Source organism: Salvelinus namaycush, chromosome 26 (genome assembly GCF_016432855.1).
Source record: "Salvelinus namaycush isolate Seneca chromosome 26, SaNama_1.0, whole genome shotgun sequence".
Lineage (NCBI taxonomy): Eukaryota > Metazoa > Chordata > Actinopteri > Salmoniformes > Salmonidae > Salvelinus > Salvelinus namaycush.
In genome coordinates this window covers 29,059,890-29,087,511 of record NC_052332.1, presented here as the reverse complement: position 1 = coordinate 29,087,511, position 27,622 = coordinate 29,059,890, and the positions used below count along the sequence as shown (strand labels likewise).

Here is a 27,622-nt window from a genome sequence, read left to right as displayed (position 1 = left end):
CCACCTGTGGTAAATTCAAATGATTGGACATGATTTGGAAAGGATCACACCTGTCTATATAAGGTCCCACAGTTGATAGTGCATGTCAGAGCAAAAACCAAGCCATGAGGTCGAAGGAGTTGTGCGTAGAGCTCTGAGACAAGATTGTGTTGAGGCACAGAACTGGGGAAGGGTACCAAAACATTTCTGCAGCATTGAAGGTCCCCAAGAACACAGTGGCCTCCATTCTTAAATGGAAGAAGTTTGGAACCACCAAGGCTCTTCCTAGAGCTGGCTGCCCGGCCAAACTGGGCAATCGAGGGAGAAGGGCCTTGGTCAGGGAGGTGACCAAGAACCTGATGGTCACTCTGACAGAGCTCTAGAATTATACTGTGGAGAGCTTGAGAGGATCTGCAGAGAAGAATGGGAGAAACTCCCCAAATACAGGTGTGCCAAGCTTGTAGCGTCGTACCCAAGGAGACTCGAGGCTGTAATCGCTGCCAAAGGTGCTTCAACATAGTACTGAGTAAAAGGTCTGAATACTTATGTAAATGTGATTTCTTTTTAAATATATTAGAAAAAATGCATAAACTTGTTTTTTCTTTGTCATTATGATGTATTGTGTGTAGGTTGGGGGGGGGGGCAATTCAATTCATTTTAGAATAAGACTGTAACGTAACAAAATTTGGAAAATGTCAAGGTCTGAATACTTTCTGAATGCACTATATATGGATGATTTATAAAGCCAGGCACTTAACATTTTAGGGTATTGATTATAGACATAAGTTGGTTTCCTCTCACTGTTCTTAGACAATTAAGGCAAGGGCTGTTTTCTCGTCTCCTAACTCTTTGTTGGTGACTCCGCCGCATGGTTCTCAACACCAATATGCTTGTTAACTTTGCTATTATGCACATACCAGCATGGTCTAGGAAGGTGCCAATTCAACAGCGCAATTATGTTTCAGAACCGCAGACCACTATCCAACGCGGGAGAACGCGCATTTGTTATAGAATAATATAATTTTATTTGTGTTGCACCATTCTTACATAATATAACTATATACAATTTCAGTAGCATGTCTTAGACTAATAGATCACATCACTAATGTGCCAGCCCCACGGCATTCACAATGGATTAGTCCACTCAGACAGGCACCAATCAAACAGGTGTCAGGTACACCATGATTTTAGTAAAACATTATTGCAACTGCTCGACTGAAGAAATGCTGGTCGACCAAACAATCAACCATTCAACTAAATGGGGTCTGCCCTACTACATATCAACGCTCTGCATCTTTCTCCCAGGTTTGTGTGTGCTCAGATGCCCAACGCTGTATTGGAGAGCATCAGCATCATCGACACCCCAGGAATCCTGTCTGGAGAGAAGCAGAGGCTCAGCAGAGGTTGGTGCTTTACCTCCTATTTTTCATTATTTTACCCCATCTTTCTTCACTTTCTGCATTCTTCTCTCAATGACTGTCCTTTATTCCTCTCCCCCCTCTCAATGACTGTCCTTTATTCCTCTCCCTTGTTCATTTCCTCTCCTGCTCTCCATCTTATCTCTCCATATTGTCTCATGATTTTTTTTTTTTTTTTTTGTGCCTTTGAGAATGCAGATTCATACTGTTGGCATTCAGACACACCCGTAGTGAAGCAGAGGAATGAAATTGATTAAGTTGCATTACCAGAGCATAACACAGCATGTATTTTTAGCCGTCCTGTTTATATTACTGCAGAACAGCCTACATTCTGATTTCTAGGCTGAATTCCTGTGTGTGTGATCTGCGTCAGAAGATGACTACCTCCTATATATGGTCCTAGGGCAAGTGCATTGGGTGGAGATATAGCCTAGTGGTTTTGTTCAGGAAACAATTGTTCACCTTTTTGTTTAGAATGTAGGGTGTTAAGCGGTGTTACCTTCCTGTTGGGAGTATGTGTGTGCTGCATAAGAGAGGATGTCAGAACCTCTCCACGACCCTGCCCCCCTCATGTTGAACACAGTGACAGAATGTGTGTGAGTGCCATCCCACTCCAAGATAAATGTCCTGACAGAGAGGAAGGCCATCAGGGGCCAGGAAACGGTGGGAGCCTCGGAGGGAAAGGGCTGGAGGATGGATGGTTAGGGCAAAACACTGACTCCTGGGCAGGATGACGGAGAGAGTTGCTAGTTTAACTCAATGTTGAGCCTGGAACTTTTTGACTTCATCCAAAGCATACATTGAGTTCTAGGTATGTGTTTTTACACACACTTTCAGGGATGGGCAAAAGACTAGGCTTGTGGGTGCCCTAGAGCATGTGTTTGAGTCTCCCCTTTCCAGCTACACCCTGACTGGTTCACCCTTCACTTTTCAACTTGGTGCGAGCACTTTCACATGTTCTACCCTGGTTAAATAAAATAAATATCCTGGTCCTTAGCAGATTAGTCACCTTGGGTGTGAGGATGCTAGCATGGTCACTCCAGGGTAAAACAGCCTCCTGGGGACAGGAAAGAGATGCAGTGGTAGGTAGAAGGTGAGAAAACGGAGGCTTTTATAGTTGGTCTTTTACTAAAACCTTGGTGGTATAAAAGTAGACTTGTCACGTTTCATGAACTCTTTGATGTTGAGTGCTGAAGGCAGGAGATCGAATGAGTGTTTGAAGTCCAGCGGAATTGATGAGAGTGGAACGATGGTGTGCTGTACCGTCCTTGACTTTAGGTGGGAGAGTCGGGGACTGGGACATTGCAACAGGGCTTTCATGCACTTACTGGAGAGAGTATTGAACACCTCAGTACCCACGAGTCACATGAGCACCATGGTGAAGTAAAATTGGGCAGGCCAGAATGGATTTGAATTCACATTCTGACAGTATATTGAACCAGGGTTGATGAAACTGGGGTTACAACAGTTTGTAGAGTGCTTATTGTGGTCAGAATACATTTTATTAGGCAATAGTGGGGCCAGTTGCTACAATGGGGAAGCCCTGCTACAATCATTAGTCACTGATGGAAAATAGGAGGTTGTTAGTTGTATTTTCCCCAAGCTGTCCTCTTATCTCTCTATAACATACATACTACACAGACACGGGCTAAAACACACATAGGAAACACGCATAGGAAACACACACACACACACACACACACACACACACACACACACACACACACACACACACACACACTCATAGGAAACCCACACCATAGTCAATCCAGGGTCACTGCAGTACACTTCCCCATTGTCCCTGTGACTGTGGCACATGTCCAAATTGAACGCTGTCAGTCCATCTCCCTTCACAAATTCTCTCATCCCACTCCAAACTACTTTCCCTTTCATCCTTTTGTTTTCATTTTCATTGAATAACTCTGTTAACAGACTGGCTTTGTTGGCCATTATTTCTTTACCCAAACCTAGCTGAAATTCCAGATGTCTGATTAAAACTATGCTACAGCATCCATTTAGTGACCATTACTTTCCACCTTTCAGAATGAATACGTTTGTAGGTGCAACAGTTTGTATTAAATGTATAATTTATCACTCACATGCTCATTTCTGTCCGATAAGCACCAACGATGTGCTACATTGTTGTAGCATTTCTGACAATGCTAACATCTTTTCAGACACATCTGAGTTCTAAAACTGGACCAAAGCAATTGAGTTGCGCATTAACAGTGCAAGTAGCTAGTTAACACCAGTCGGATGCGAGGCAAGCTACACGCAAAGGAATCTAACTATTTTGCTATGGCAGGTTTTTCACATGGCTGAAGTCATTTGTGTAAACTGTTGGTCTTTGACACTTGCGCGTAATAAGCACAAATAGCATAGCAAACGTCCTTGGCTTATATTGCCAGTTGGCTAGCCAACTAACTTTAGCCAGTAACGTTAGCTAGCACCAAGGCTGTAATGTTAGCTGAATGGACGGATCATGCACCGGCACAATATAGCTATCCCGCATTCTTCCACAAACAAATCACAGCTAGCTAAGTAAAGTTCCTAGTCAATGCGCAACTTTGGGAAACTGCCACGCATTATACATGCAATGGTTAAAACAAAGTTCAATCAGTACTGAGTGAATGAAGAACAAGTGTCCTGTCATCACCAGACTGTCAATTTTAAATAGTGTCAAGATAATGCGTTCATGACAGGGTTTGTAGTGTAATGTAGTGTTTTAGATGGTAGACAGCAAACCGGATGTCATTGTTTTCAATGCGAGCATAATGGTAAATGCCTTTTGAGGTCAGCCACCACGGTAGACGGGGCTTGCCGCCAGAGTTCAAATGTTTCCACTTTTGCCGTTTGCCATAGTGTTGTTTTCTACCGGATGTTGATTGGTTTGTTTACTGAAAGAACCATAGCAATGCATACTGGCTTGCCTATGACGTCAGTCTTTCATGCTTTCTTGTTCCACTATGCCGACTGGTATGTTTTTACATCCTAAGTCTAAATGCAGCATAACACGGAACCCAAACCGACTGCGCGTGTGCGCCATCGTGCATAAATGTATTTTGTCCCCTCACACCAAACGCGATCACGACACGCAGGTTAAAATATCAAAACAAACTCTGAACCAATTATATTAATTTGGGGACAGGTCGAAAGCATTAAACATGTATGGCAATTTAGCTAGCTTGCACTTGCTAGCTGATTTGTCCTGGGATATAAACATTGAGTTATTTTACGTGAAATGCACAAGGTCCTCTACTCCGACAATTAATCCACACATAAAATGGTCAACTGACTCGTTTTTAGTCATCTCTCCTTTTTCCAGGGTTTTTCTTCTCTTGACTTTATAATGCAATTGGCAACTTTCACAAATTAGGTGCATTACCGCCACTGACCTCATTCGTCTTTCAGTCACCCACGTGGGTATAACCAATGAGGATATGGGAGAGGCAGGACTTACAGCGTGATATGCGTCAGAACTAGAACTGACTTCAAATTTAGCCCTTGGCAATGCAGACGCTCGTTGGCGCGCATAATAATTGAATAACATAGATTTCAAAATTTATTTTGCAACGCTCGCACATGCGATGCAGTCAGCCTGTAAGCGTTAACGTTACAGCCATGGAATCTGAAGGGTTACCACAGCCACAGTCAAAATTGGTTATTGTAAAAATTCATAAATATTAGCTTTTTGGTTTTAATTTATGGTTGGGGCTAGACATAAGGTAACCTGTGTGGTTAGGTTTAAAATCAGATTTTAAGATGCGAAATGGTAGAAATAGGCAGGGTTTTAACCATTTCTCTTTCATGTATTGTTTTGACACCCCAGTCCCAACAACACACACACGTATGTTGTGTGCTTATTAGGTGGCTCTTCAGAGCATTGCTGAGTTGCAATGGACAGGGACTGTGGTGTGTGTGTGTGTGTGTGTACTAGTGCGCGCGTCTTGCCAATAGTGTGTGTTTGCGGCCCGCAATTCAGACCTCGAGCATCCCATTGGGTTCCTGATATCTAACTAGCTAGGACAGTGTCCTTTGCTCCTGCATGCTAACCACCTGCAAAGTACGCTGTCTACTGGTGTGCGAGCTAGTTAACAATTCCGCCTGCTGTGTACTGAAGTCCTACTTATCTAGCTAGCAACCAGTGTCCTTCGCTAACGCCTACCAAACACCTGCCTTCGCCGTCGTTCACAGAACTGCAGGAAAACAGTGTCCGACAAGCTGGGGTGAAAGACACTGTCTACTGTTGTCCTAGCTAGCTACCAACCAGCGTTGTTGCCTCCGCCTTTTCTTCTGTGGAGTTTATCGGCAGTTGGCATCCAACGTTATGGTGAGTTACCATCTACTTTACTGGAGTGCTCCCGCCTGTGTACCGGAGTCCTAGCTTAAAAAATGACCAATAGAAGTATAAAAAATGCCCAGATGCACTCCACCTCTACGGTACATCCCAGGGACACACTGTTTAGTGGCAGGGTAGTGGATTGTGTTCCCTGAAATGCGTACACCAGCTGATTGATGGAGCACAAGGCCCTCAATGCACTAGTTTATCCTCTGGAACATCCAGCTCCTACGCTGTGCGATATCAGAGAAGACCACCGTTGTCCCGGGAAACCTTTGGATGACCAAATCCGTGCATCTGCCACACCAGTGCCGTCCCCTAGGTGTATCCCAAGTCGTTTCCATCGAGGGGGGTGACTAGGATGTCATGGCGAGAAGTAGCACAGGCACTCTGCTGGCGCAGAACACAGAGCGGTTTGTGCCACTTCATGCCTTGCTCTCCGAGCCGCCTAATGTGACCGTCAATAATGTATGTAAATGGTTGATGGGTAGGCTACATATTGATTTTTATTTTCCAGGAGCTTGCTCGATTTGTCTTTTTTTCCAGTTAACTCCATATTGGCTTAAATGGGTTTCTGTTTTTTTTTTTTTACATCCCTCTGAAAAATCTGCTATTTTAATATTAAATAAATATTAATTACTACACTTTCTGTTGCCATTTGTCATTGTGTATTTTTACTTATGTATTGCTGTGCTATAATGTAATCACCTTCCGATGTAAAACCATGGATATTCAAAGCAAAAACATTTTTAAGTGAGAAGTACGCATCAGTCTTAAACGAAATAGGAAATTCACATGAGCACCACAATGCCTACTCCACCCATGCTCTACCAAGGTTTTCCAGCACACAGCTTTGACCTCCTACAGCAGCTTTGTTGGTCTATTGTACTTCAAACAATGTGTATGCAGGTTGCTTAGGATTCAAACCTACTTAAACAGCCTAATTCTTCAGTGGAATAACTTTAGTGTCCTGCTATTAAAATGTTTAAAAATTGGGTGGTTCAAACCCTCAATGATTGTCTGAAAGTCATGGTGTATCAGACCACGGGAATGACAAATTACTTTTTACTGTTCTAATTACCTTGGTAACCAGTTTATAAAAGCAATAAGGCACTTCCGGGGTTTGTGGGATATGGCCAATATACCATGGCTAATGGCTCTATCCAGGCACTCCGCTTTGCGTAGTGCATAGGAACAGCCATATACCACACCCCTCCGTGCCTTAATGCTTAAATATACACGGAGTCAACAAAACAAAAAAACGTAATATTGAGTTGCACCCCTGTTTTTAATAAATTAGTAAACATTTCTAAACATTTTTATGTTTTGTCATTATGGGGTATTGTGTGTAAATTGAAACCATTTTAGAATAAGGCTGTAACTTAATGTGGAAAGTCAAGGGGTCTGAATACTTTCCAAATGCACTGTATATAGATGTCCTAGCCTACCCCTTTCCGGTAATGAATTCAATGCAGTATTAGCTTTAACTTCTTACGGCTGAAATCCCATTAACGGGATCGATTTGACAACAACCAGTGAAAGTGCAGGGCGCCAAATTCAAACAACATATCTCATAATTAAAATTCCTCAAACATACAAGTATTAAACACCATTTTAAAGATAAACTTGTTAATCCCACCACAGTGTCAGATTTCAAAAAGGCTTTACGGCGAAAGCATACCATGCGATTCTGTTAGGTCAGTGCCTAGTCACAAAAAACACAGCCATTTTTCCAGCCAAAGAAGTCACAAAAAGCAGAAATAGAGAAAATTAATCACTAACCTTTGATCTTCATCAGATGGCACTCATAGGACTTCATGTTACACAATACATGTATGTTTTGTTAGATAAAGTTCATATTTATATCCAAAAATCTCAGTTTACATTGGCGCGTTATGTTCAGTAATGTTTTGCTTCCAAAACATCCGGTGATTTTGCAGAGCCACCTCAATTTACAGAAATACTCATCATAAATGTTGATAAATACAAGTGTTATGCGTGGAATTAAAAATATACTTCTCCTTAATGCAACCGCAGTGTCAGATTTCAAAAAAGCTTTACAGCGAAAGCACACCATGGAATAATCGGAGTACAGCGCTCAGCCACCAAAACAAGCCTTACAGATACCCGCCATGTTGTGGAGTCAACAGAAGTCAGAAATAGCATTATAAATATTCACTTACCTTTGATCTTCATCGGAATGCACTCCCAGGAATCCCAGTTCCACAAATGTTTGTTTTGTTCGATAAAGTCCATTTATGTCCAAATACCTCCTTTTTGCTTGCACGTTTAGTTCACAAATTCACAAGGCGCAGGCACTTAGTCCAGACAAAGTCAAAACAGTTCCATTACAGTTTGTAGAAACATGTCAAACGATGTATAGAATCAGTCTTTAGGATGTTTTTATCATAAATCTTCAATAATATTCCAACCGGACAATTCCTTTGTCTTTAGAAATGAAAGGGAACGCAGCTTGCTCTTGGCCGCTCGCGTGACTTAGCTCATGGCATTCTGCCAGACCCCTTAGTCAAACAGCTCTTATTCGCTCCCCCTTCACAGTAGAAGCCTGAAACAAGGTTCTAAAGACTGGTGACATCTAGTGGAAGTAGGAAGTGCAATCGGACCAAATTTACACCATCTTGGATAGGCATATACTTGAAAATCTACAAACCTCAGATTTCCCACTTCCTGGTTGGATTTCTCAGGTTTTTGCCTGCCATATGAGTTCTGTTATACTCAGACATCATTCAAACAGTTTTATAAACTTCAGAGTTTTCTATCCAAATATACTAATAATATGCATATCTTAGCTTCTGGGCCTGAGTAGCAGGCAGTTTACTCTGGGCACGCTTTTCATCTGAATGTGAAAATAGCTCCCCCAGCCATAAGAAGTTAATTATGGGTTATGCATAATAAGCTTAACTTATATCCTCTCTCTTGTGCAAGCACCTGTGCTCTGCTGGCCTCTTCTTTAACAAATGCTCCTTAGCTCTTGGAGTCCCATGCAGAAAAAGCTAGACCAGAATAGCTTGCTGGACATTATTTTTCTTATACCAATAGACTATTTGAAGAGGGACGCAAGCTCTTTTTTACCTAATGTTAAATACAGCAGCCCAATAGAACTCACAGGTACGTTAAAAGGAGTGAACCCGTGATGGTGGTAGGCTATAGCAGTTATTTATTTAGACCCATAACCATTCAATCTTCTTGAAAAGAAGTGAAAGTGCATCTAGTTCTAGTCCTATATTATTCAAGGATGTCATTCGAATGAAGATGAGGACAAACATATTTAACTTCTGAAAGCGAGGAATGAATGAATGAATGAAGCAACAATGGAGAGGAGGAAGGCTAAAAACGTTAGGCGAAATATTGTGTTTGTGCGTCAGCCTACTAATTATACAATTAGGCACTATGTTTCAATTTCGCTAACCTATACTTGTGACTTTGCAGGCCTCGTGCTTCACCAGAATCGCATGTTCTCTTCTGCTTTGTCATAGTTTGAACCATGTGCGTAATTCCACTCCCTATAATACAGTTCACACTCAAAGATTAGCCTACTGGAGCTAGTTTCATTTATTTACCGAAGACGGCATATATACAAAGGATTTTTCAGCCACAACTGTTGCTGACCGGTGACCTTTGGGATGAATTGTAATGCCGACTGCAAGCCAGGCCTATTCACCCAACATCAGTGCCCGACCTCAGTAATGCTCTTATGGCTGAATGGAAGCAAGTCCCCGCAGCAATATTCCAACATCTTGTGGAAAGCCTTCCCAGGAGAGTGGAGGCTGTTGTAGCAGCAAAGGGGGACCAACTCCATATTAATGCCCATGATTTTTAATAAGACGGTTGATGAGCATGTGTCCACATACTTTTGGTCATGTGGCTAGCTACATCTATTGGCTTTTTTGTGTGCGTAATGCGCAGTAGCTTATCATTTTGGCCATGTATTGGATAACGGCACAATAATTTGGGCTTGGGCTCATATTGTATTTAATACAGTTGAAGTCGGAAGTTTACATACACCTTAGCCAAATACATTTAAACTCAGTTTTTCACAATTCCTGACATTTAATCCTAGTAAAAATTCCCTGTCTTAGGTCAGTTAGGATCACCACTTATTTTAAGAATGTGAAATGTCAGAATAATAGAGAATGATTTATTTCAGTTTTAATTTCTTTCATCACATTCCCAGTGGGTCAGAAGTTTACATACACTCAATTAGTATTTGGTAGCATTGCCTTTAACTTCTTATGGCTGCAATCCCTGTTAACGGGATGATATGACAACAGCCAGTGAAAGTGCAGGGCGCCAAATTCAAACAAATCTCATAATAAAAATTCCTCAAACATACATGTATTTTATACAATTTTAAAGGTAATCTTGCTGTTAATCCCACAAGTGTCCAATTTCAAATAGGATTTACAGCGAAAGCACCACAAACGATTATGTTAGGTCACCGCAAAATCACAGAAAAACAGTCATTTTCCCAGCCAAAGACAGGAGTCACAAAAAGCAGAAATAGAGAGAAAATTAATCACTAACCTTTGGTCTTCATCAGATGACACTCAAAGGACTTCATGTTACACAATACATATGTTTTGTTCGATAAAGTTCATATTTATATCCAAAAATCTCAGTTTACATTGGTGCCATGTTCAGAAATGCCTCAAATATCCAGAGAAATTGCAGAGCCACATCAAATAACATAAATACTCATCATAAGCTTTGATGAAAGATACATGTTTCACATAAGAACAAGTGTATCCTTAATTCTAATGCAACCGCTGTGTCAGATTTCAAAAAGCTTTACGGCAAAAGCACAATATTCAATAATCTGAGAACAGCGTTCAGCCACAAAAGGAAGCCATACAGTTAACCGCCAAATTGTGCAGTCAACAAAACTCATAAAAAGCATTTTAATTCTTCACTAACCTTTGCTGATCTTCATCGGAATGCACTCCCAGGACTCGCACTTCCACAAGAAATGTTCATTTTGTTCGGTAATGTCCATCATTTATGTCCAAATAGCTATTTATGTTAGCATGTTTGGTAAACAAATCCAAAGTCAGGAAGCGCGTTCACTAAAAGCAGACGAAATGTCAAAGTTCCGTAGCAGTCAGTAGAAACATGTCAAACGATGTATTGAATCAATCTTTAGAACGTTTTTAACAAATCTTCAATAACGTTCCAACTGGAGAATTACATTGACTTCAGATGTGCGATGGAACAGAGCTCCCTCATGTGAATGCGCATGGTCAGGTCATGATAGACCTGACTAATTCCTGTGTCCTTCGGCCCCACTTCACAGTAGATGCATCAGACAAGGTTCTACAGACTGTTGACATCTAGTGGAAGCTGTAGGAAGTGCAAACTCATCCATATCCCACTGTGTATTCAATAGGGACTTGGTTGAAAATCGACCAACCTCAGAATTCCCACTTCCTGTTTCGATTTTTTCTCAGGTTTTTGCCTGCCATATGAGTTCTGTTATACTCACAGACATCATTCAAACAGTTTTAGAAACTTCAGAGTTTTCTATCCAATACTAATAATAATATGCATATATTAGCAACTGGGACTGAGGAGCAGGCAGTTTACTATGGGCACCTCTGGGCACCTTTCATCCAAGCTACTCAATACTGCCCCTGCAGCCATAAGAAGTTCAATTGTTTTACTTAGGTCAAATGTTTATGGTAGCCTTCCACAAGCTTACGACAATAAATTGGGTGAATTTTGGCCCATTCCTCCTGACAGAGCCAGTTGTAACAGAGTCAGGTTTGTTGGCCTCCTTGCTCGCACACACTTTTTCAGTTCTGCCCACAAATTTTCTATGGGATTGAGGTCAGGGCTTTGTGATGGCCACTCCAATACCTAGACTTTGTTGTTCTTAAGCCATTTTGCCACAACTTTGGAAGTATGCTTGGGGTCATTGTACATTTGGAGACCCATTTGTGACTAAGCTTTAACTTCCTGACTGATGTCTTGAGATGTTGCTTCAATATATCCACATAATTTCCCTCATGATGGCATCTATTTTGTGAAGTACATCAGTCCTTCCTGCAGCAAAGCACCCCCACATGATGCTTCCACCCCCATGCTTCACGATTTGGATGGTGTTCTTCGGCTTGCAAGCCCCCCCCCTTTTTCCTCCAAACATAACGATGGTCATTATAGCCAAACGGTTCTATTTTTGTTTCATCAGACCAGAAGACATTTCTCCAAAAAGTACGATCTTTGTCCCCATGTGCAGTTGCAAACCGTAGTCTGGCTTTTTTATGGTGCTTTTGGAGCAGTGGCTTCTTCCTTGCTCAGCGGCCTTTCAGGTTATGTCGATATAGGACTCGTTTTACTGTGGATATAGATACTTTTGTACCCATTTCCTCCAGCATCTTCACAAGGTCCTTTGCTGCTGTTCTGGGATTGATTTGCACTTTTCGCGCCAAAGTCTCTAGGAGACAGAATGCGTCTCCTTCCTGAGCGGTATGACGGCTGCGTGGTCCTATTGTGTTTATACTTGTGTACTATTGTTTGTACAGATGAACGTGGTACCTTTAGGCGTTTTGGAAATTGCTCCCAAGGATGAACCAGACTTGTGGGGGTCTACAATTTATTTTTCTTAGGTCTTGGCTGATTTCTTTTGATTTTCCCATGATGTCAAGCAAAGAGGCACCGAGTTGGAAGGTAGGCCTTGAAATACATCCACAGGTACACCTCCAATTGACTCAAATGACATCAATTAGCCTATCAGAAGCTTCTAAAGTCATGACGTCATTTTCTGGAATTTCCCAAGCTGTTTAAAGGCACAGTCAATTTAGTGAATGTAAACTTCTGACCTACTGGAATTGTGATACAGTGAATTATAAGTGAAATAATCTGTCTGTAAACAATTGTTGGAAAAATTACTTGTCATGCACAAAGTACATGTTCTAACCGACTTGCCAAAACTATTGTTTATTATTAACAAGAAATTTGTGGTGTGGTTAAAAAAACAAGTTTTAATGACTCCAACCTAAGTGTATGTAAACCTCCGACTTCAACTGTAAATGGCTCATCAGGCTCAAGTAGAAACAATGTTTGAAATTTCATGCTGATCAAAGCTTTAATCAACTCCAGACATTTATGTTTTATAATTCTTTTGAATGACTCTTCCGGTTTCTGTGGGAAATACCGGGTTACCAAGGAGAATAGTGATTTATTTTCGAGATGGGACTTATTTTATATATACAGTACCAGTCAAGTTTGGACACTTGGGTTTTTCTTAATTTTTTACTATTTTCTACATTGTAGAATAATAGTGAAGACATCAAAACTATGAAATGACACATAGTGAATCATGTAGTACCCAAAAAAGTGTTAAACTCTAAATATATTTGAGTTCCTTCAAAGTAGCCACTCTTTGCCTTGATGACAGCTTTGCACACCCTTGGCATTCTCTCAACCAGCTTCACCTGGAATACTTTTCCTACAGTCTTGAAGGAATTCCCACATATGCTGAGCACTTGTTAGCTGCTTTTCATTCATGCTCTGCTGTCCAACTCATCCCAAACCATCTCAATTGTGTTGAGGTCAGGTGACTGGAGGCCAGGGTATCTGATGTAGCACTCCATTACACGCCTTGGTCAAATAGCCCTTACACAGCCTGGATGTGTTTTACAATAGTTCTATTTTTTCTGTTGTACGCCTGTCCTTCCCCTCCCATCTATTTCTGATGTCCATCCGGTTTAATTTCTATTTGCCAAATCTTTCAAACTGTTCTTAACCCATATACGTTTTACATTAGTTATCTTGTTATTATTTGCTGTCATTTATCCTAACCTTCAGCTCCATTCAACCCCTCCCATCTATCTCTTAATACCATTGATATTGGATTTCTATATGCCATATTTTTCAACTGTGCTGTGATGTTTCACATAAGTTCTAAACTTTTCTATTCTCATTGTTTCTACAGATTTGTAAAGTTAATACAAAATGTTTTATTTTATATTATTGATCGATTGACTTCAGATCACCCAGTAGTGCTATCTGCTCCAGGTAAATATTGCAATTCTTCAGCCATTCCTGGCCCTGTGACAGTACCAAAACAAATTATCTAATGATTCAGTCTCTTCGCAGAAAAATCTGCAGAGCTGGGACAGTTTTTATCCCCCATATCAATAACATAAAAAAATTATAATTGACACCCTTTTTCTCCCCAATTTCGTGGTATCCAATTGTTAGTCGTTACTGTCTTGTCTCATCGCTACAACTCCCGTACGGGCTCGGGAGAGACGAAGGTCGAGAGCCATGCGTCCTCCGAGCCGCACTGCTTAACACAGCACGCATCCAACCCGGAAGCCAGCCGCACCAACATGCCGGAGGAAACGTCGTGCACGATGAGACAAGGATATCCCTACCGGCCTAACCCGGACGACGCTAGGCCAATTGTGCGTCGCCCCGTGGACCTCCTGGTCGCGGCCGGCTGCGACAGAGCCTGGGCTCGAACCCAGAGTCTCTGGTGGCACAGCTAGCACTGCGATGCAGTGCCTTAAGGCCTCCCGGGTGGCGCAGTGGTCTATCAATAACATTCTATTGGTTGCAAGAATTGTGTAGAATTTAAATTGAAAAATTAAACGTTTTGAGTGTCAGTTCATTAACCATGTGCGTCAACAATATCTTCAACTCTTTTGCAATCAATGGCACTGCTATCAATTTTCTGGTCCTTAAGTGAAACTGGTATAGTTTATTTATCGCAATTTTCCTTAAACAGTCATGGTCTTTTTAATACAGGACCGACAGATAAGTTCCTTTTTCCTCCTCCCACTTTCCCTTTTCCGCTTTTATAACATTTGGAACATTTTGTAAAATGCTGGGGAAAATATTCAACCCTACTACTGACCCCAAATATTTTATGAAACATTTTTTTTCACAATAACATGTATTTCTAAATAAGGTTTAAGAAAATATAGGCAGGCACCACATTACTGCAAGAAAAAACACTCAATCAAGCATGATGGTCTTGTAAGTATAAAAGCAAAGCATGTTTTCATATCATTTTAACTTTTTAGGGATAGGGTGCGGCATTTTCACTTTGGATGAATAGCGTGCCCAGAGTGAACTGCCTCCTACTCTGTCCCAGATGCTAATATATGCATATTATTATTACTATTGGATAGAAAACACTCTGAAGTTTCTAAAACTGTTTGAATGGTGTCTGAGTATAACAGAACTCATATGGCAGGCGAAAACCTGAGAAAAATCCAACCAGGAAGTGGGATATCTGAGGTTGGTCGATTTTCAACTCATCGCCTATTGAAATCCCAGTGGGATATGGATCTGTTTGCACTTCCTACGGCTTCCACTAGATGTCAACAGTCTGTAGAACGTTGAATGAAGCATCTACTGTGAAGTGGGGCCGGATCGGAGCTGTTTGAGTCAGTGGTCTGGCAGAGAGCCAGGTCCTGGTCATGCGCATTCCACATGATATCGACTTGCGTTCCATTACTTCTATAGACCAAAGGAATTCTCTGGTTGGAATGTTATTGAATATTTATGATAAAAACATCCTAAAGAATGATTCTATACTTAGTTTGACAAGTTTATTCGACCTGTAATATAACTTCAAAAAGTTTTCGTCCGACGTTCGCCTGGACCTGAACGAGCGTTTGGATATGTGTACTAAACGTGCGATCAAAAGTTGCTACTTGGACATAAATAATGGACATTATTGAACAAAACAACAATTTATTGTGGAACTAGGATTCCTGGGAGTGCATTCTGATGAAGATCATCAAAGGTAAGGGAATATTTATAATGTAATTTCTGATTTCTGTTGACTCCAACATGGCGGAGAATTTTATTTTCTTTCTGAGCGCCGTCTCAGATTATTGCATGGTTTGCTTTTTCCGTAAAGTTTTTTTGAAATCTGACACAGGGGTTGCATTAAGAACAAGTGTATCTTTAATTCTATGTAAAACATGCATCTTTCATCAAAGTTTATGAGTATTTCTGTTATTTGATGTGGCTCTCTGCAATTTCTCCGGATATTGGAGGCTGAACATTTCTGAACATGGCGCCAATGTAAACTGAGATTTTTGGATATAAATATGCACATTATTCAACAAAACATACATGTATTGTGTAACATGATGTCCTATGAGTGTCATCTGATGAAGATCATCAAAGGTTAGTGATTAATTTTATCTCTTTCTGCTTTTTGTGACTCCTATCTTTGGCTGGGAAAATGTCTGTTTTTTTGACTTGGCTCTAAACTAACATAATCATATGTTGTGTTTTCGCTGTAAAGCATTTTTAAAATCGGACACGATGAGTAGATTAACAAGATGTTTATCTTTCATTTGCCGTATTGGACTTGTTAATGTGTGAAAGTTACATATTTCAAAAAAATATTTTTGAATTTCCCGCGCTGCCTTTTCAGCGGAATGTTGTCGAGGGGTTCCGCTAGCGAAATGTGTGTCCTAGAAAGGTTAACCTGCATACACATTGTTTGAATTACAATAGACCAACATAGATACTGTAGTAGGTCAAAGCACTGTGCCGGAAAACCTTGGTAGAGCATGGGTGGAGTGTAGGTATTGTGGTGCTGATAAATTATTTTTCGTCCTCATACCGATGCCTACATCTCACTTGAAACAGTTTTTTTTTTTGTAGTGTGTTATCTGCCTCAAAGTAATACTTGTCTCATTTGCCCTAGCTCAGACCTTGCAAGGGCAGTTAATAATCTCAAGTCTTCTGACTCTGTATTTGTCCACTAGCTCAGCTCCACGGCTGCTTTACAATTCTGTTAATCATAATACTATGGCCTGCTTGACTAGGCTATATGGAAAAAAGAGTAGGCTATTTAGCTAGCTTTCTTTTAGGGTGCTAGTGAGGACTTTTCCTAATAAGGGCACTGCTATTTTGCCTCAGGGTTACAGTAGTGAATCTAGGTTACTACTTCATCTGTGAAGGTACGGCAGGTGAATGAGGCGATGTCCTTGCCACTCTAGCATGACCTGCAAGGTTCACTTAAACAGACCGTTCATGATTTACTGTATACATGCTCAAGGTCCTCCTCGGTGACTCCCAAGTTTTCTCCCGGTTTCGGGTGTCACGGGCATTCTCTCTCTCGCTTAGACAATTCCTGTCAAATTAAGGCTGGTAATAAAGGGGTTGCTGTGTCTGCTGTCAGCAGCAAGTGAGTTGGAAGAGATTTGAACCCATGTGGTTAACCAGTGACAACAAACAGCTTATGCAACGTGGCTGGTTCCTTAACCTTAAAGGAGAAAGAATGTTCATGTCCACCACCCTATGCCTGTTTCTTTTATATTTCTGAAATGTATTAAGTTCATTTTTTTGTGTGTATTGAACGCATGCATACATTCACACACAACCCACAATGAATCATTTGACCTCGGGCCATACAGGATACCAACATGTTCCATCAAAAGCAGGCCCTGTGCCAACAAATAAGTAAATATCCATTGTATTGTGGAATTATAATTTCCATTCCATGAACATATTTCTAGATCCTTTCTCTGTTCCAAGCCTTTCTATTAACTGGAGAGGGGATGCCATGCATATGACCCCCATTAGTGTGAAAAGCTAGCCAATTCCCAAGGGGACACAGAGGAGATAGTTATTAGATGTTATACTACCCCGGCTCCTGTTCTATCCACCAGGACATTGATAATGACCCTGCCTATTGTCAGGGGTGAAGGAGTGGAGTTGTTGGACTACCATGTACCAAATAACCAGTAATGTAACTCATGACAAGGCCAGCGGTGTTAATGACCAACAAGTACACGTCAGTAGGACCACATAGTAGGAAGTGATGCCAGGCAGGGGGTGGTTAACTGTCAGTCTTTGAAAGCACCCCCCCCCCCCCACATGGATCAGGTTTCACTAGCATGGTTTATGAAGTTCAGACATGATTTACACAGTTAATATCTAAGCCAAACTGATGGAATGCACTGACAATAGGTTATGAATGTGTGGATGTCTATCTGGACAGTATTTTGAGTAAGCTGTGTAGGTGCCTAGGCGCATACAAACAGGCATGCTGCTATCGGACAGACAGCTGAGTATGTCTATTTCTGAGCCCTGCAAGGATTGTCTCAAATTTCTAACCTATGCTTCATATAGGCATCTGAGTATGACGTGGAAATTCTCCACCAGCTCAGCATACAGTGATCCTTCTCACCCTAGGCAGTGCCACATTCTCTATTATTACATAATTTTGAAATGAGAAATGATCTCCCCTAGTTTGGTATTGTTCTTAACTCCATGCGTGCGTTCATAGCAGATAGTTGCTGATATTTTTGGCCATATAGTGTATCTGCTATGTGGACACCTGCTCGTCGAACATCTCATTCCAAAATCATGTGCATTAATATGGAGTTGGTATTTGTATTTATTATGGATCCCCGTTAGCTGCTGCCAAGGCAGCAACTACTCTTCCTAGGGTCCAGAAAAATTTAAGGCAGTTTATAAATGTTTTAAAACATTTACAATACATTCACAAGATGAAGTGTGTGCCCAATATGTGTTGCTTCACAGTCCCTGTTGTTCCTAAAGGTGTTTTTTTTATTTCTCATTTTGCTGCCATGAGTTACTTGATGTGGAACAGTTCCATGTAGTACTGTGCACCTACCATAGTCTGTTCTGGACTTTGAAGAGACCTCTGGTGGCATGTCTTGTGGGGTATGCATGAGTGTCTGAGCTGTGTGCCAGTAGTTCTCTCCTCCAATTTCAGCCAGGAGAGCTTGACATGCATATTATTGTTAGCTATCTGTGTACATCCAAGGTCCCCACTTTGCTGCTATAACAGCCTCCGCTCTTCTGGGAAGACTTTCCACTAGATGTTGGAACATTGCAGCGGGTACTTGCTTTCCATTCAGCCACAAGGGCATTAGAGGTTTGGCACTGATGTTGGATGATTAGCTAGCTGTGCTGCTGGAAAACACAACTGAAAAATTCCTTCCATTAGGTTCACTTTCACCTCCACCAATATTTGGCTCCAGGGTTGGGGGCAATTCAACTCTTTAGTTATTGCAAAACAAGCAGAATTAATGCCATTGTTTGAAACAGACTTTGGGTGGGCCTGACATACAGTTGATTGGCTGGTAAGATATTAGGTTGAATATTCAGAATGTTCCTTCTCTCTTGTGATTGAGCTCACCTTGAAGTGTTCAACTTTATTTCACCAGAGATTGATTGTTCAGTTACAATGTGGTGTGGCAACAATTAACCTTCAAGTTAAATGTGAAGAATTGTGACCTGCAGCGCTGTGCTTTTTGATCTTCTCGGTGTAGATTTGACATCCCTGACTTTATTACCAGCACATCCCTCCTTAAAGCGAGTAGAGATAAGCGGAGCTGTTCTCGTGGACTTTGCCAGGTAACGCCCTCATTGGATCGGTCCAGAGATCACACATCCTGCTGACGTTGACACAAAACCCAGACTGACGGAAGAATACTTTCCTGTGATTCACTACAGCCAACTATTATTATTCTTTGTGCTTATTATCCTAGTGTATAACAATCCTAACAAACTACTGTACTGTTTAATTGACTCTTGGATCTTGTCTGAAAAAAGTTTGACAAAACAACTTACATACATACAGTTGAAGTCGGAAGTTTACGTACACTTAGGTTGGAGTCGTCATTAAAACTCATTTTTCAACCACTCCACACATTTCTTGTGAACAAACTATAGTTTTGGCAAGTCTGTTAGGACATCTACTTTGTGCATGACACGTAATTTTCCCAACAATTGTTTACAGACAGATTATTTCACTGTATCACAATTCCAGTGGGTCAGAAGTTCACATACACTAAGTTGACTGTGCCTTTTAAACAGCTTGGAAAATTCCAGAAAAATATGTCATGGTTAGAAGCATCTGATAGGCTAAATGACGTCAATTGGAGGTGTACCTGTGGATGTATTTCAAGGCCTACCTTCCAACTCGGTGCCTATTTTGCTTGACATCATGGGAAAATCAAAAGAAATCAGCCAAGACCTCAGGAAAAACAATTGTAGACCTCCAAGTCTGGTTCATCCTTGGGAGAAATTTCCAAATGCCTGAAGGTACCACATTCATCTGTACAAACAATAGTACGGAAGTATAAACACCATGGGACCACGCAGCTGTCATACTGCTCAGGAAGGAGACGCGTTCTGTCTCCTAGAGATGAAAGTACTTTGGTGCGAAAAGTGCAAATCAATCCTAGAACAACAGCAAAGGACCTTGTGAAGATGCTGGAGGAAACGGGAACAAATTATCTATATCCACAGCAGAACGAGTCCAATATCGACATAACCTGAAAGGCCACTCAGCAAGGAAGAAGCCACTGCTCCAAAAGCTCCATTAAAAAAGCCAGACTACGGTTTGCAACTGCACATGGGGACAAAGATTGTACTTGTACCGTGAAGCACGGGGGTGGCAATATCATGTTGTGAGGGTGCTTTGCTGCAGGAGGGACTGGTGCACTTCACAAAATAGATGGCATCATGAGGTAGGAAAATTGTGGATATATTGAAGCAACATCTCCAGACATCAGTCAGGAAGTTAAAGCTTGGTTGCAAATGGGTCTTCCAAATGGACAATGACCCCAAGCATACTTCCAAAGTTGTGGCAAAATGGCTTAAGGACAACAAAGTCAAGGTATTGGAGTGGACATCACAAAACCCTGACCTCAATCCCATAGAAAATCTGTGGGCAGAACTGAAAAAGTGTGTGTGAGCAAGGAGGCCTACAAACCAGACTCTGTTACAACTGGCTCTGTCAGGAGAAATGGGCCAAAAATCACCCAACTTATTGTGGGAAGCTTGTGGAAGGCTACCATAAACATTTGACCTAAGTAAAACAATTTAAAGGCAATACACTCTATGTATTTGGTAGCATGTAAACGTCTGACCCACTGGGAATGTGATGAAAGAAATAAAAGATGAAACAAATCATTCTCTCTACTATTATTCTGACATTTCACATTCTTAAAATTAATGTGGTGATCCTAACTGACCTAAGACGGAGAATCTTTCTAGGATTAAATGTCAGCAATTGTAAAACTGAGTTTAAATGTATTTGGCTAAGGTGTGTGTAGACTTCTGACTTCAACTGTACATACATACATACATACTAACACCACATTGAACAAATCTATAGACACAACAATTACGTAAAGTGATATTAGTCGAGCACCAATCCTTCGACAGAGGAAGATCGGGCTCTACGTACACACAGGTTGACGCCTTTCGGGCTTCTCTTCTGGTTTAATCAGCAGAAATGTGATTTAATAAATAAATTACTTTTTACTAGGTTTTAAGTAAGTAGCCTAGTTATTGCATATAAAATAACAGCTTATAATGGATCTCTTTAATATGTGTGAGGGAGAGCGAGAGGAACAATGAGATTGGATGAAGACAGCTGTTTCTCGCTACTCAAATGGAACGCTGAGTCAGACTGTTCTCTGCATTGTACTTCCCAAGCACATTTTAAAAACTGTGGACGTTGATAGTAATTGTGGCCTTTCCCTTTAAAGTTTTTTTTTGTCTCCAGCGCAGCGTGCCAAGGCAGAGTCAGTGCCCTGCTGCCCTCTAGTTCAATTCAGAATGAACAAATAAATAACCGTTCTAAACAGAGGTGAGGAAGAGGTCTCTTTGTGGTCCCAGTGTCTCCCCGCTGCACAATTAATGCGCCAAAGGCTCTTTCCTGTTTGTCATTCAGGGGAGGATATTGTGTGGGGCGAAGCCATCCCTGTCGTAGAAATAGAGTGAATAGAATGGACTTTCATTAATTTAAAAGATGAGTGTGAATGTCAAGTTTGGGACAAATTTTAATGTGTAAAGCATCTGTACTCATTCAGAACCAAGAATTTCATACGATTTCCTTTGAATGTTGATCGTAAACAAACGCTTAAACATTGAATTCTATTTTGGCGTGAGATGTGTGTGTATAATATATATATATTAATTACACACTGAATAAAAATATAAAGGCAACATGTAATGTGTTAGTCCCATGTTTCATGAGCTGAAATAAAATATCCCAGAATCTTTCCATATGCACAAAAAGCTTATCTCAAATGTTTACATCCCTGTTAGTGAGCATTTCTCCTTTGCCAAGATAATCCATCCACCTGACAGGTGTGGCATATCAAGCAGATGATTAAACCGCATTACATAGGTGTACCTTGTGCCGGGGACAATAAAGGCCACATGTGCAGTTTTGTCACACACAATGCCACAGGTGTCTTTTTGTGTTTTGAGTGTGTGTGCAATTGGCGTACTGACTGCAGGAATGTCCACCAGCGCTGTGTATGGCGTTGTGTGGGCGAGCGGTTTGCTGATGTCAACGTTGTGAACAGAGTTCCCCATGGTGGGGTTATGGTATGGGCAGGCATTAGCTACGGACAATGAACACAATTGCATTTTTTCGATGGCAATTTGAATGCACAGAGATACCATGATGAGATTCTGAGGCCCAATGTTGTGCCATCCATCTGCCGCCATCAACTCATGTTTCAGCATAATAATGCATGGCCCCATGTCACAAGGATCTTCTCACAATTCCTGGAAGCTGAAGATGTCCCAGTTCTGCCATGGCCTGCATACTCACCAGATGTCATCCGTTGAGCATGTTTGGTATGCTCTGGATCGACGTGTACGACAACGTGTTCCAGTTCCTGCGAATATCCAACAACTTCGCACAGCCATTGAAGAAGAGTGGGACAATATTCTACATGCCACAATCAACCAACCAATGGATATCTGTATTCCCGGTCATGTGAAATCCATAGATTGGGGCCTAATGAATGTATTTCAATTGACTCATTTCCTTATGAACTGTAAATCTAAATTGTTGCATGTTTTATATTTTTGTTGTGTTTTATGTAGGCTAGACCTAGTGTTCAACATTGTGCTCCAGAAAACAACTATGAATAAGACCTGACGCTTATCTTTTAGAACATGAGGGTGAAATGTGAGGCCCAAATTCGCTTGCATCATCACATCAATTTCATATGGCTTTACTAGGTGTGTCACGTACAATGAACTGGATTCTGCTTTATCCATTTCTATGCTCTGGAGGTCATGGGTGAAGGGTCAGTGTCTGTGTCACACTGTGAGAAGAGGGAGGAAGATGGAGGGTGTTTGGTTAAGGTTTTCCTGGCACAGGAAAAACACATTTTGTCTCATTGTGAAATATACCTGTTTTTGGATCTGTAGCTGGGGGGTGTCTGTTGCTGTGTGGAGAGGGACCATGGAGACAGGATAAGCTGGAATCTGAGTTTGATTTGCATAGAGAAACAACCACACTCTTACTTTGGTCTAGTCTAACGGTCACCCATCAAAAATGTTGTTCAGAAAACCACTGTATATGGTTAACATTTTTCCTTGATCATAATTTTGATTAAAGATATAAAACTATTGATGTTAAACTTACAAGTTTTGAACCACAGTGTTCATATTCATAAAATTATCAACGTAATGATGTTTCCTGGGTCACAGAATGCCTTTTCTGAAGCTTTTTTTTGGTGGGTGGCCCATGGACTACTAGGAGCGGCTCACACCAATTGAAATCAAATTGGTGTTGATTTATGTGAATATTTCCACTCCTTACATAATCAGATTCCATAAACTTGTTGGACTGGAATTTGTTTGAACGCGTCTCACACAATTTTCATATGATTTAAATCTTAACCTTTTTGATAAAAGGATTTAATTCACATTGATGTTTTGAAGATTTCACACCCCCTTTTTTATTTTATACAATTCTCTTTCCTCTCTTCAGGTTATGACTTTGCTGCAGTGCTGGAGTGGTTTGCAGAACGCGTTGACCGCATCATCCTGCTCTTCGACGCCCACAAACTGGACATCTCAGATGAATTCTCTGAGGTGATCCGTGCCCTGAAGAACCATGAGGACAAGATGCGGGTGGTTCTGAACAAGGCTGACCAGATTGGCACGCAGCAGCTGATGAGGGTCTATGGCGCCCTCATGTGGTCTCTTGGTAAAATTGTTGGTACTCCAGAGGTGATCCGGGTGTATATCGGTTCTTTTTGGGCTCAGCCGCTCCTGGTCCCAGACAACCGGAAGCTTTTTGAGGCTGAGGAACAGGACCTTTTCAAGGATATTCAGGGGCTGCCTCGGAATGCTGCTCTGAGGAAGCTCAATGACCTCATCAAGCGGGCTCGCCTCGCCAAGGTGAGACCTAGGTCTCAAATGTTGGGGCTTGTTAACAGTAACATTAATCTCAGAAAGCAATTACTCTACTGCATTATTGTATCACCCTCATTGTGCTGAAATAAAAATTGATCAGTGGGTAGCTGTTTAGGTCCAGATGTGATTTAGTCTTCCCTCCCTCCAGGTCCACGCTTACATCATCAGCTCTCTAAAGAAGGAGATGCCCAATATGTTTGGGAAGGATAATAAGAAGAAGGAGCTGATCGCCAACCTGGGGGAGATCTACACGAGGATTGAGAAAGAGCACCAGATCTCACCTGGAGACTTCCCCAAACTAGCTAAGATGCAGGTACATAAATATACATTATTTTTCCAGTGGAGGTAGTACTTCTGTTAACCAAAGTGGCCATGTAAGTAATGATAGCGATAGTAGTGATGAGCATTGCAGATACCTTTTTACTTGACTAGAATTCCCCTGACCTCTTCAACTTTATGAACACACAGGAGATCTTGGCAAACCAGGACTTCAGTAAGTTCCAGGTGGTGAAGCCCAAGCTGCTGGAGGCCGTTGAGGACATGCTAGCCAACGACATCGCCAAACTCATGACCCTCGTCCGCCAGGAGGAGGCAGCCATGCCCAGCCAGTCAGTCCAAGGTGGTGCCTTTGAGGGCACCATGAATGGGCCCTTCGGCCATGGCTACGGCGAGGGTGCAGGCGAGGGCATTGATGAGCTGGAGTGGGTGGTGGCACGAGACAAACCCACCTACGATGAGATCTTCTACACCCTGTCTCCTGTCAACGGCAAAGTGTCTGGTGCCATGGCCAAGAAGGAAATGGTGAAGTCCAAGCTGCCCAACACAGTGCTGGGGAAGATCTGGAAGCTGGCCGACGTAGACAAGGACGGTTTCCTGGACGACGAAGAGTTTTCCCTTGCCAATCACTTGATCAAGGTGAAGCTTGAGGGTCACGAGCTTCCCACTGACCTGCCAGAACACCTTATCCCCCCTTCCAAAAGGGGACTGTAGAATTGGAAATCTGTCATATGGCATTGGAATAGGCCTGAACAAGTAGAATGGTGCTTAGAGGTGTTTGGGAGAGCTGGGTGGGTGGGTTGATGGGATGAGTTAAAAGGGAAAAGGGTTAGTATTTTGGCCAAGGTAAATGTGACCGTTAAGTGGGTGTTCGATAGCAAACCGCCTAGATAAGGTGTTGTGGGGTATGGGAATGTGACATAAATTGTGGTGTTGGGGTTAAAGTAATGTTAGACTGTATCTATATGACAATTGGCATAGTCCATTCAAAAATAGAAAAAGAGAAATAAACATTTTTAACTTATTCATCACCTGTGAATCCCTGATCTTTATTATTACTTATATTTCTCATCTTTATCATAAGGCCTTTGATGTAATTTGTGCACACAGTACAATCACATTTAAATTTCCACTTTGGGCCATGTCCAAAAGTGAATTATATTTATTCCTTTGATAAAAAATGTCTCGTATACTTATACAGGTCACTCAACAAATCAAACGATTAAAGAAATAAGGGGCGCTCATAACAAATATATGCTGGGGAAATTATATTTAATCCTCGTCTTCCATTAAGTTCGATATGATTTGTGTCCGAGTTTAGTCAATTGTTTATTCTACTTACAAACATTTAATCATATGATATAATTTCTAATCAAAACAATGTGTATGTTTAGCTTTTCTAAAGCCATTATAAAGCAAAGTGTTCTTAGAGTCTGAAAACAAGAGTTGCAGAAACACAGGCACCCATGGAAAGAAAAGCCTGAACCTTTTGGGTAAACAAGGGTGAATCCTCAAAGGAAATGTGGCTTTAAAGTCTGAAAACAAGAGTTGCAGAAGTACAAATATAGGGCTACCTGTTGGCAGGGCAAATATAGGTCACCCCATAATGAATGATAACAATAGACAAGGTATTCTTCCCAGCATGCCAAACGCTTCTGCTTTGTTCTCTTCTGTAGACTCAACTGACATGCAGATGGTACATCAACCTTACATTATCTGAACTTATTATTGAATGATAAGTTCAGATTGTTGTGCCTCATATTGTCACTGACTTGTAGATTTATTAGATCACAGACAAACGTTTGTCTTGGAAAACATTGCCTAGCTCCTGGTGTCTTTTGTAACAGCTGTCTCCTGTAAACCATATATTTTGTCCAAAATTATGAAATATGTGACATTTAAGCTACATTTTATGCCATTTTTCAGTCAATTTATCATATGGATTTTCTGATATCGTCCAGATCTAGTTGGGCATACAGTATGCATTGACAAAATGTCTGATCAAATATATTTATGGAAAACCAATTAACTGATTTTAGGGAACAGTACTAGCTTCAAAATCCCAGTTTGATCCCTGGCAGTCACATCTTTGGTTAGCCTTTAATGACAGTCACTGTAGACGTTTTTGTAGAAGTGCCTCAACTTTACAGCTCTTAAATGTTCATATGTACATTGTTTTTAGTCTCTATTGTGAAATAAAATTGTATTATAATATTTGTTTTTCATAGACTGTGTTTTGAAATGACTGGATAAAACATTGCTAAAATTGTCCTTGTTCATTCCAGTGCAGTAGTCCTTATAATGAACTATTTGAAAATGTACTAACTGTTCAAACGCATTAGTAAAATACACTGTATTTGTACAAATATGCTTTAATTTTGCCAAATGTTCACAGTGGGAACATGTGAGCTCATGCAGCCAATGTTAGCTTGCTGTAGTGATGCGCGGTTTGACAGCGTCAGCATGCTTCAGTTCAGCTGGCGGCTAACCGAACAAGTTTGTTCTCATACTCCCTTAAGACCTTAACTTGAAAAAAGCGACAATAGTACAGTTTGTCCATTTTGATACGCCGTAGCCAGTATACAATTCCTCAAGGTAACTGAAATCTGTTACTAATTTGGAAGATGTCTTAGTTGTTCAATTTTACATCAAACTAAGATGTTTGGTGCTGTATTTTAATGAAAAAAAATGTGCACGTAGACGTGTTGTCTCTTCTATAGTATAATGGCATTTACAAATAATTGGATGTGCAATCCACAACCTACTGTGCGGGTGGATAATAAGGAAATAGTGTGGGGGGGGAATGTAAATATACAAATGTATTTTAACTTTAAAAAATCAACCTGCTTTTTTTGTTAAAAAAAACAACTAAAAAACATTTCTAAATAGGTCCTTCACATGCTCAGAAGTCTCCTGTGAGGGCGGAACATTTCCTAGCGACAATAGTCCTTGCAGTGCTTCTGCTGTGAAGTCTTGGAGCCCCAAAAACATATCGGCTGCAGATATGTCCAGCTTCTTGGACTTCTTAGACACTTGTGCTGTACAATTAATCATTGTGGCTATAAAGGCTACAAAATCTGACTTCACTTGATTGATTTAAAACACCAGCAACTGGTTGCAATGCATCCACCGCCATATCTTCAACACTGTGGCCTCTTGCCCCTTCAACTCTCTTCACCGCCTCCACATTGAAGATCTGCTGTACAGGCCTGATCCTTGACACCTCAACCTCTTTCACCCTAACAGGGCACTCAAGGAAGTCCATAGTATGATCCCCACCACAGTGGCAACATTTTCTATTCACAGATTCTTCAATACCATACTTCTGCCGTCTGCAAACATTTGACATGTGACCATATCTTTTACAATTCCCACACTGTAGTGGTTTGGACACATGGTCTCCGTTCAGGTG

The 27,622-nt window shown here is 41.1% G+C and overlaps 1 protein-coding gene across 1 annotated transcript in view; it reads left to right on the top strand.

Moving 5' to 3' along the window:
- The window catches only part of ehd1b (EH-domain containing 1b), a 33,013-nt gene extending 6,589 nt beyond the window's left edge, over positions 1-26,424 (top strand). Inside the window, exons 2-5 of the mRNA XM_038965088.1 lie at positions 1,285-1,382; positions 23,507-23,919; positions 24,083-24,247; positions 24,403-26,424. Of these exons, the coding sequence (XP_038821016.1) occupies positions 1,285-1,382; positions 23,507-23,919; positions 24,083-24,247; positions 24,403-24,924 (1,198 nt within the window). The 3' untranslated portion in view covers positions 24,925-26,424. The remainder of the gene's footprint in view (positions 1-1,284; positions 1,383-23,506; positions 23,920-24,082; positions 24,248-24,402) is intronic.
- The last annotated feature ends 1,198 nt before the right edge of the window (positions 26,425-27,622 follow it).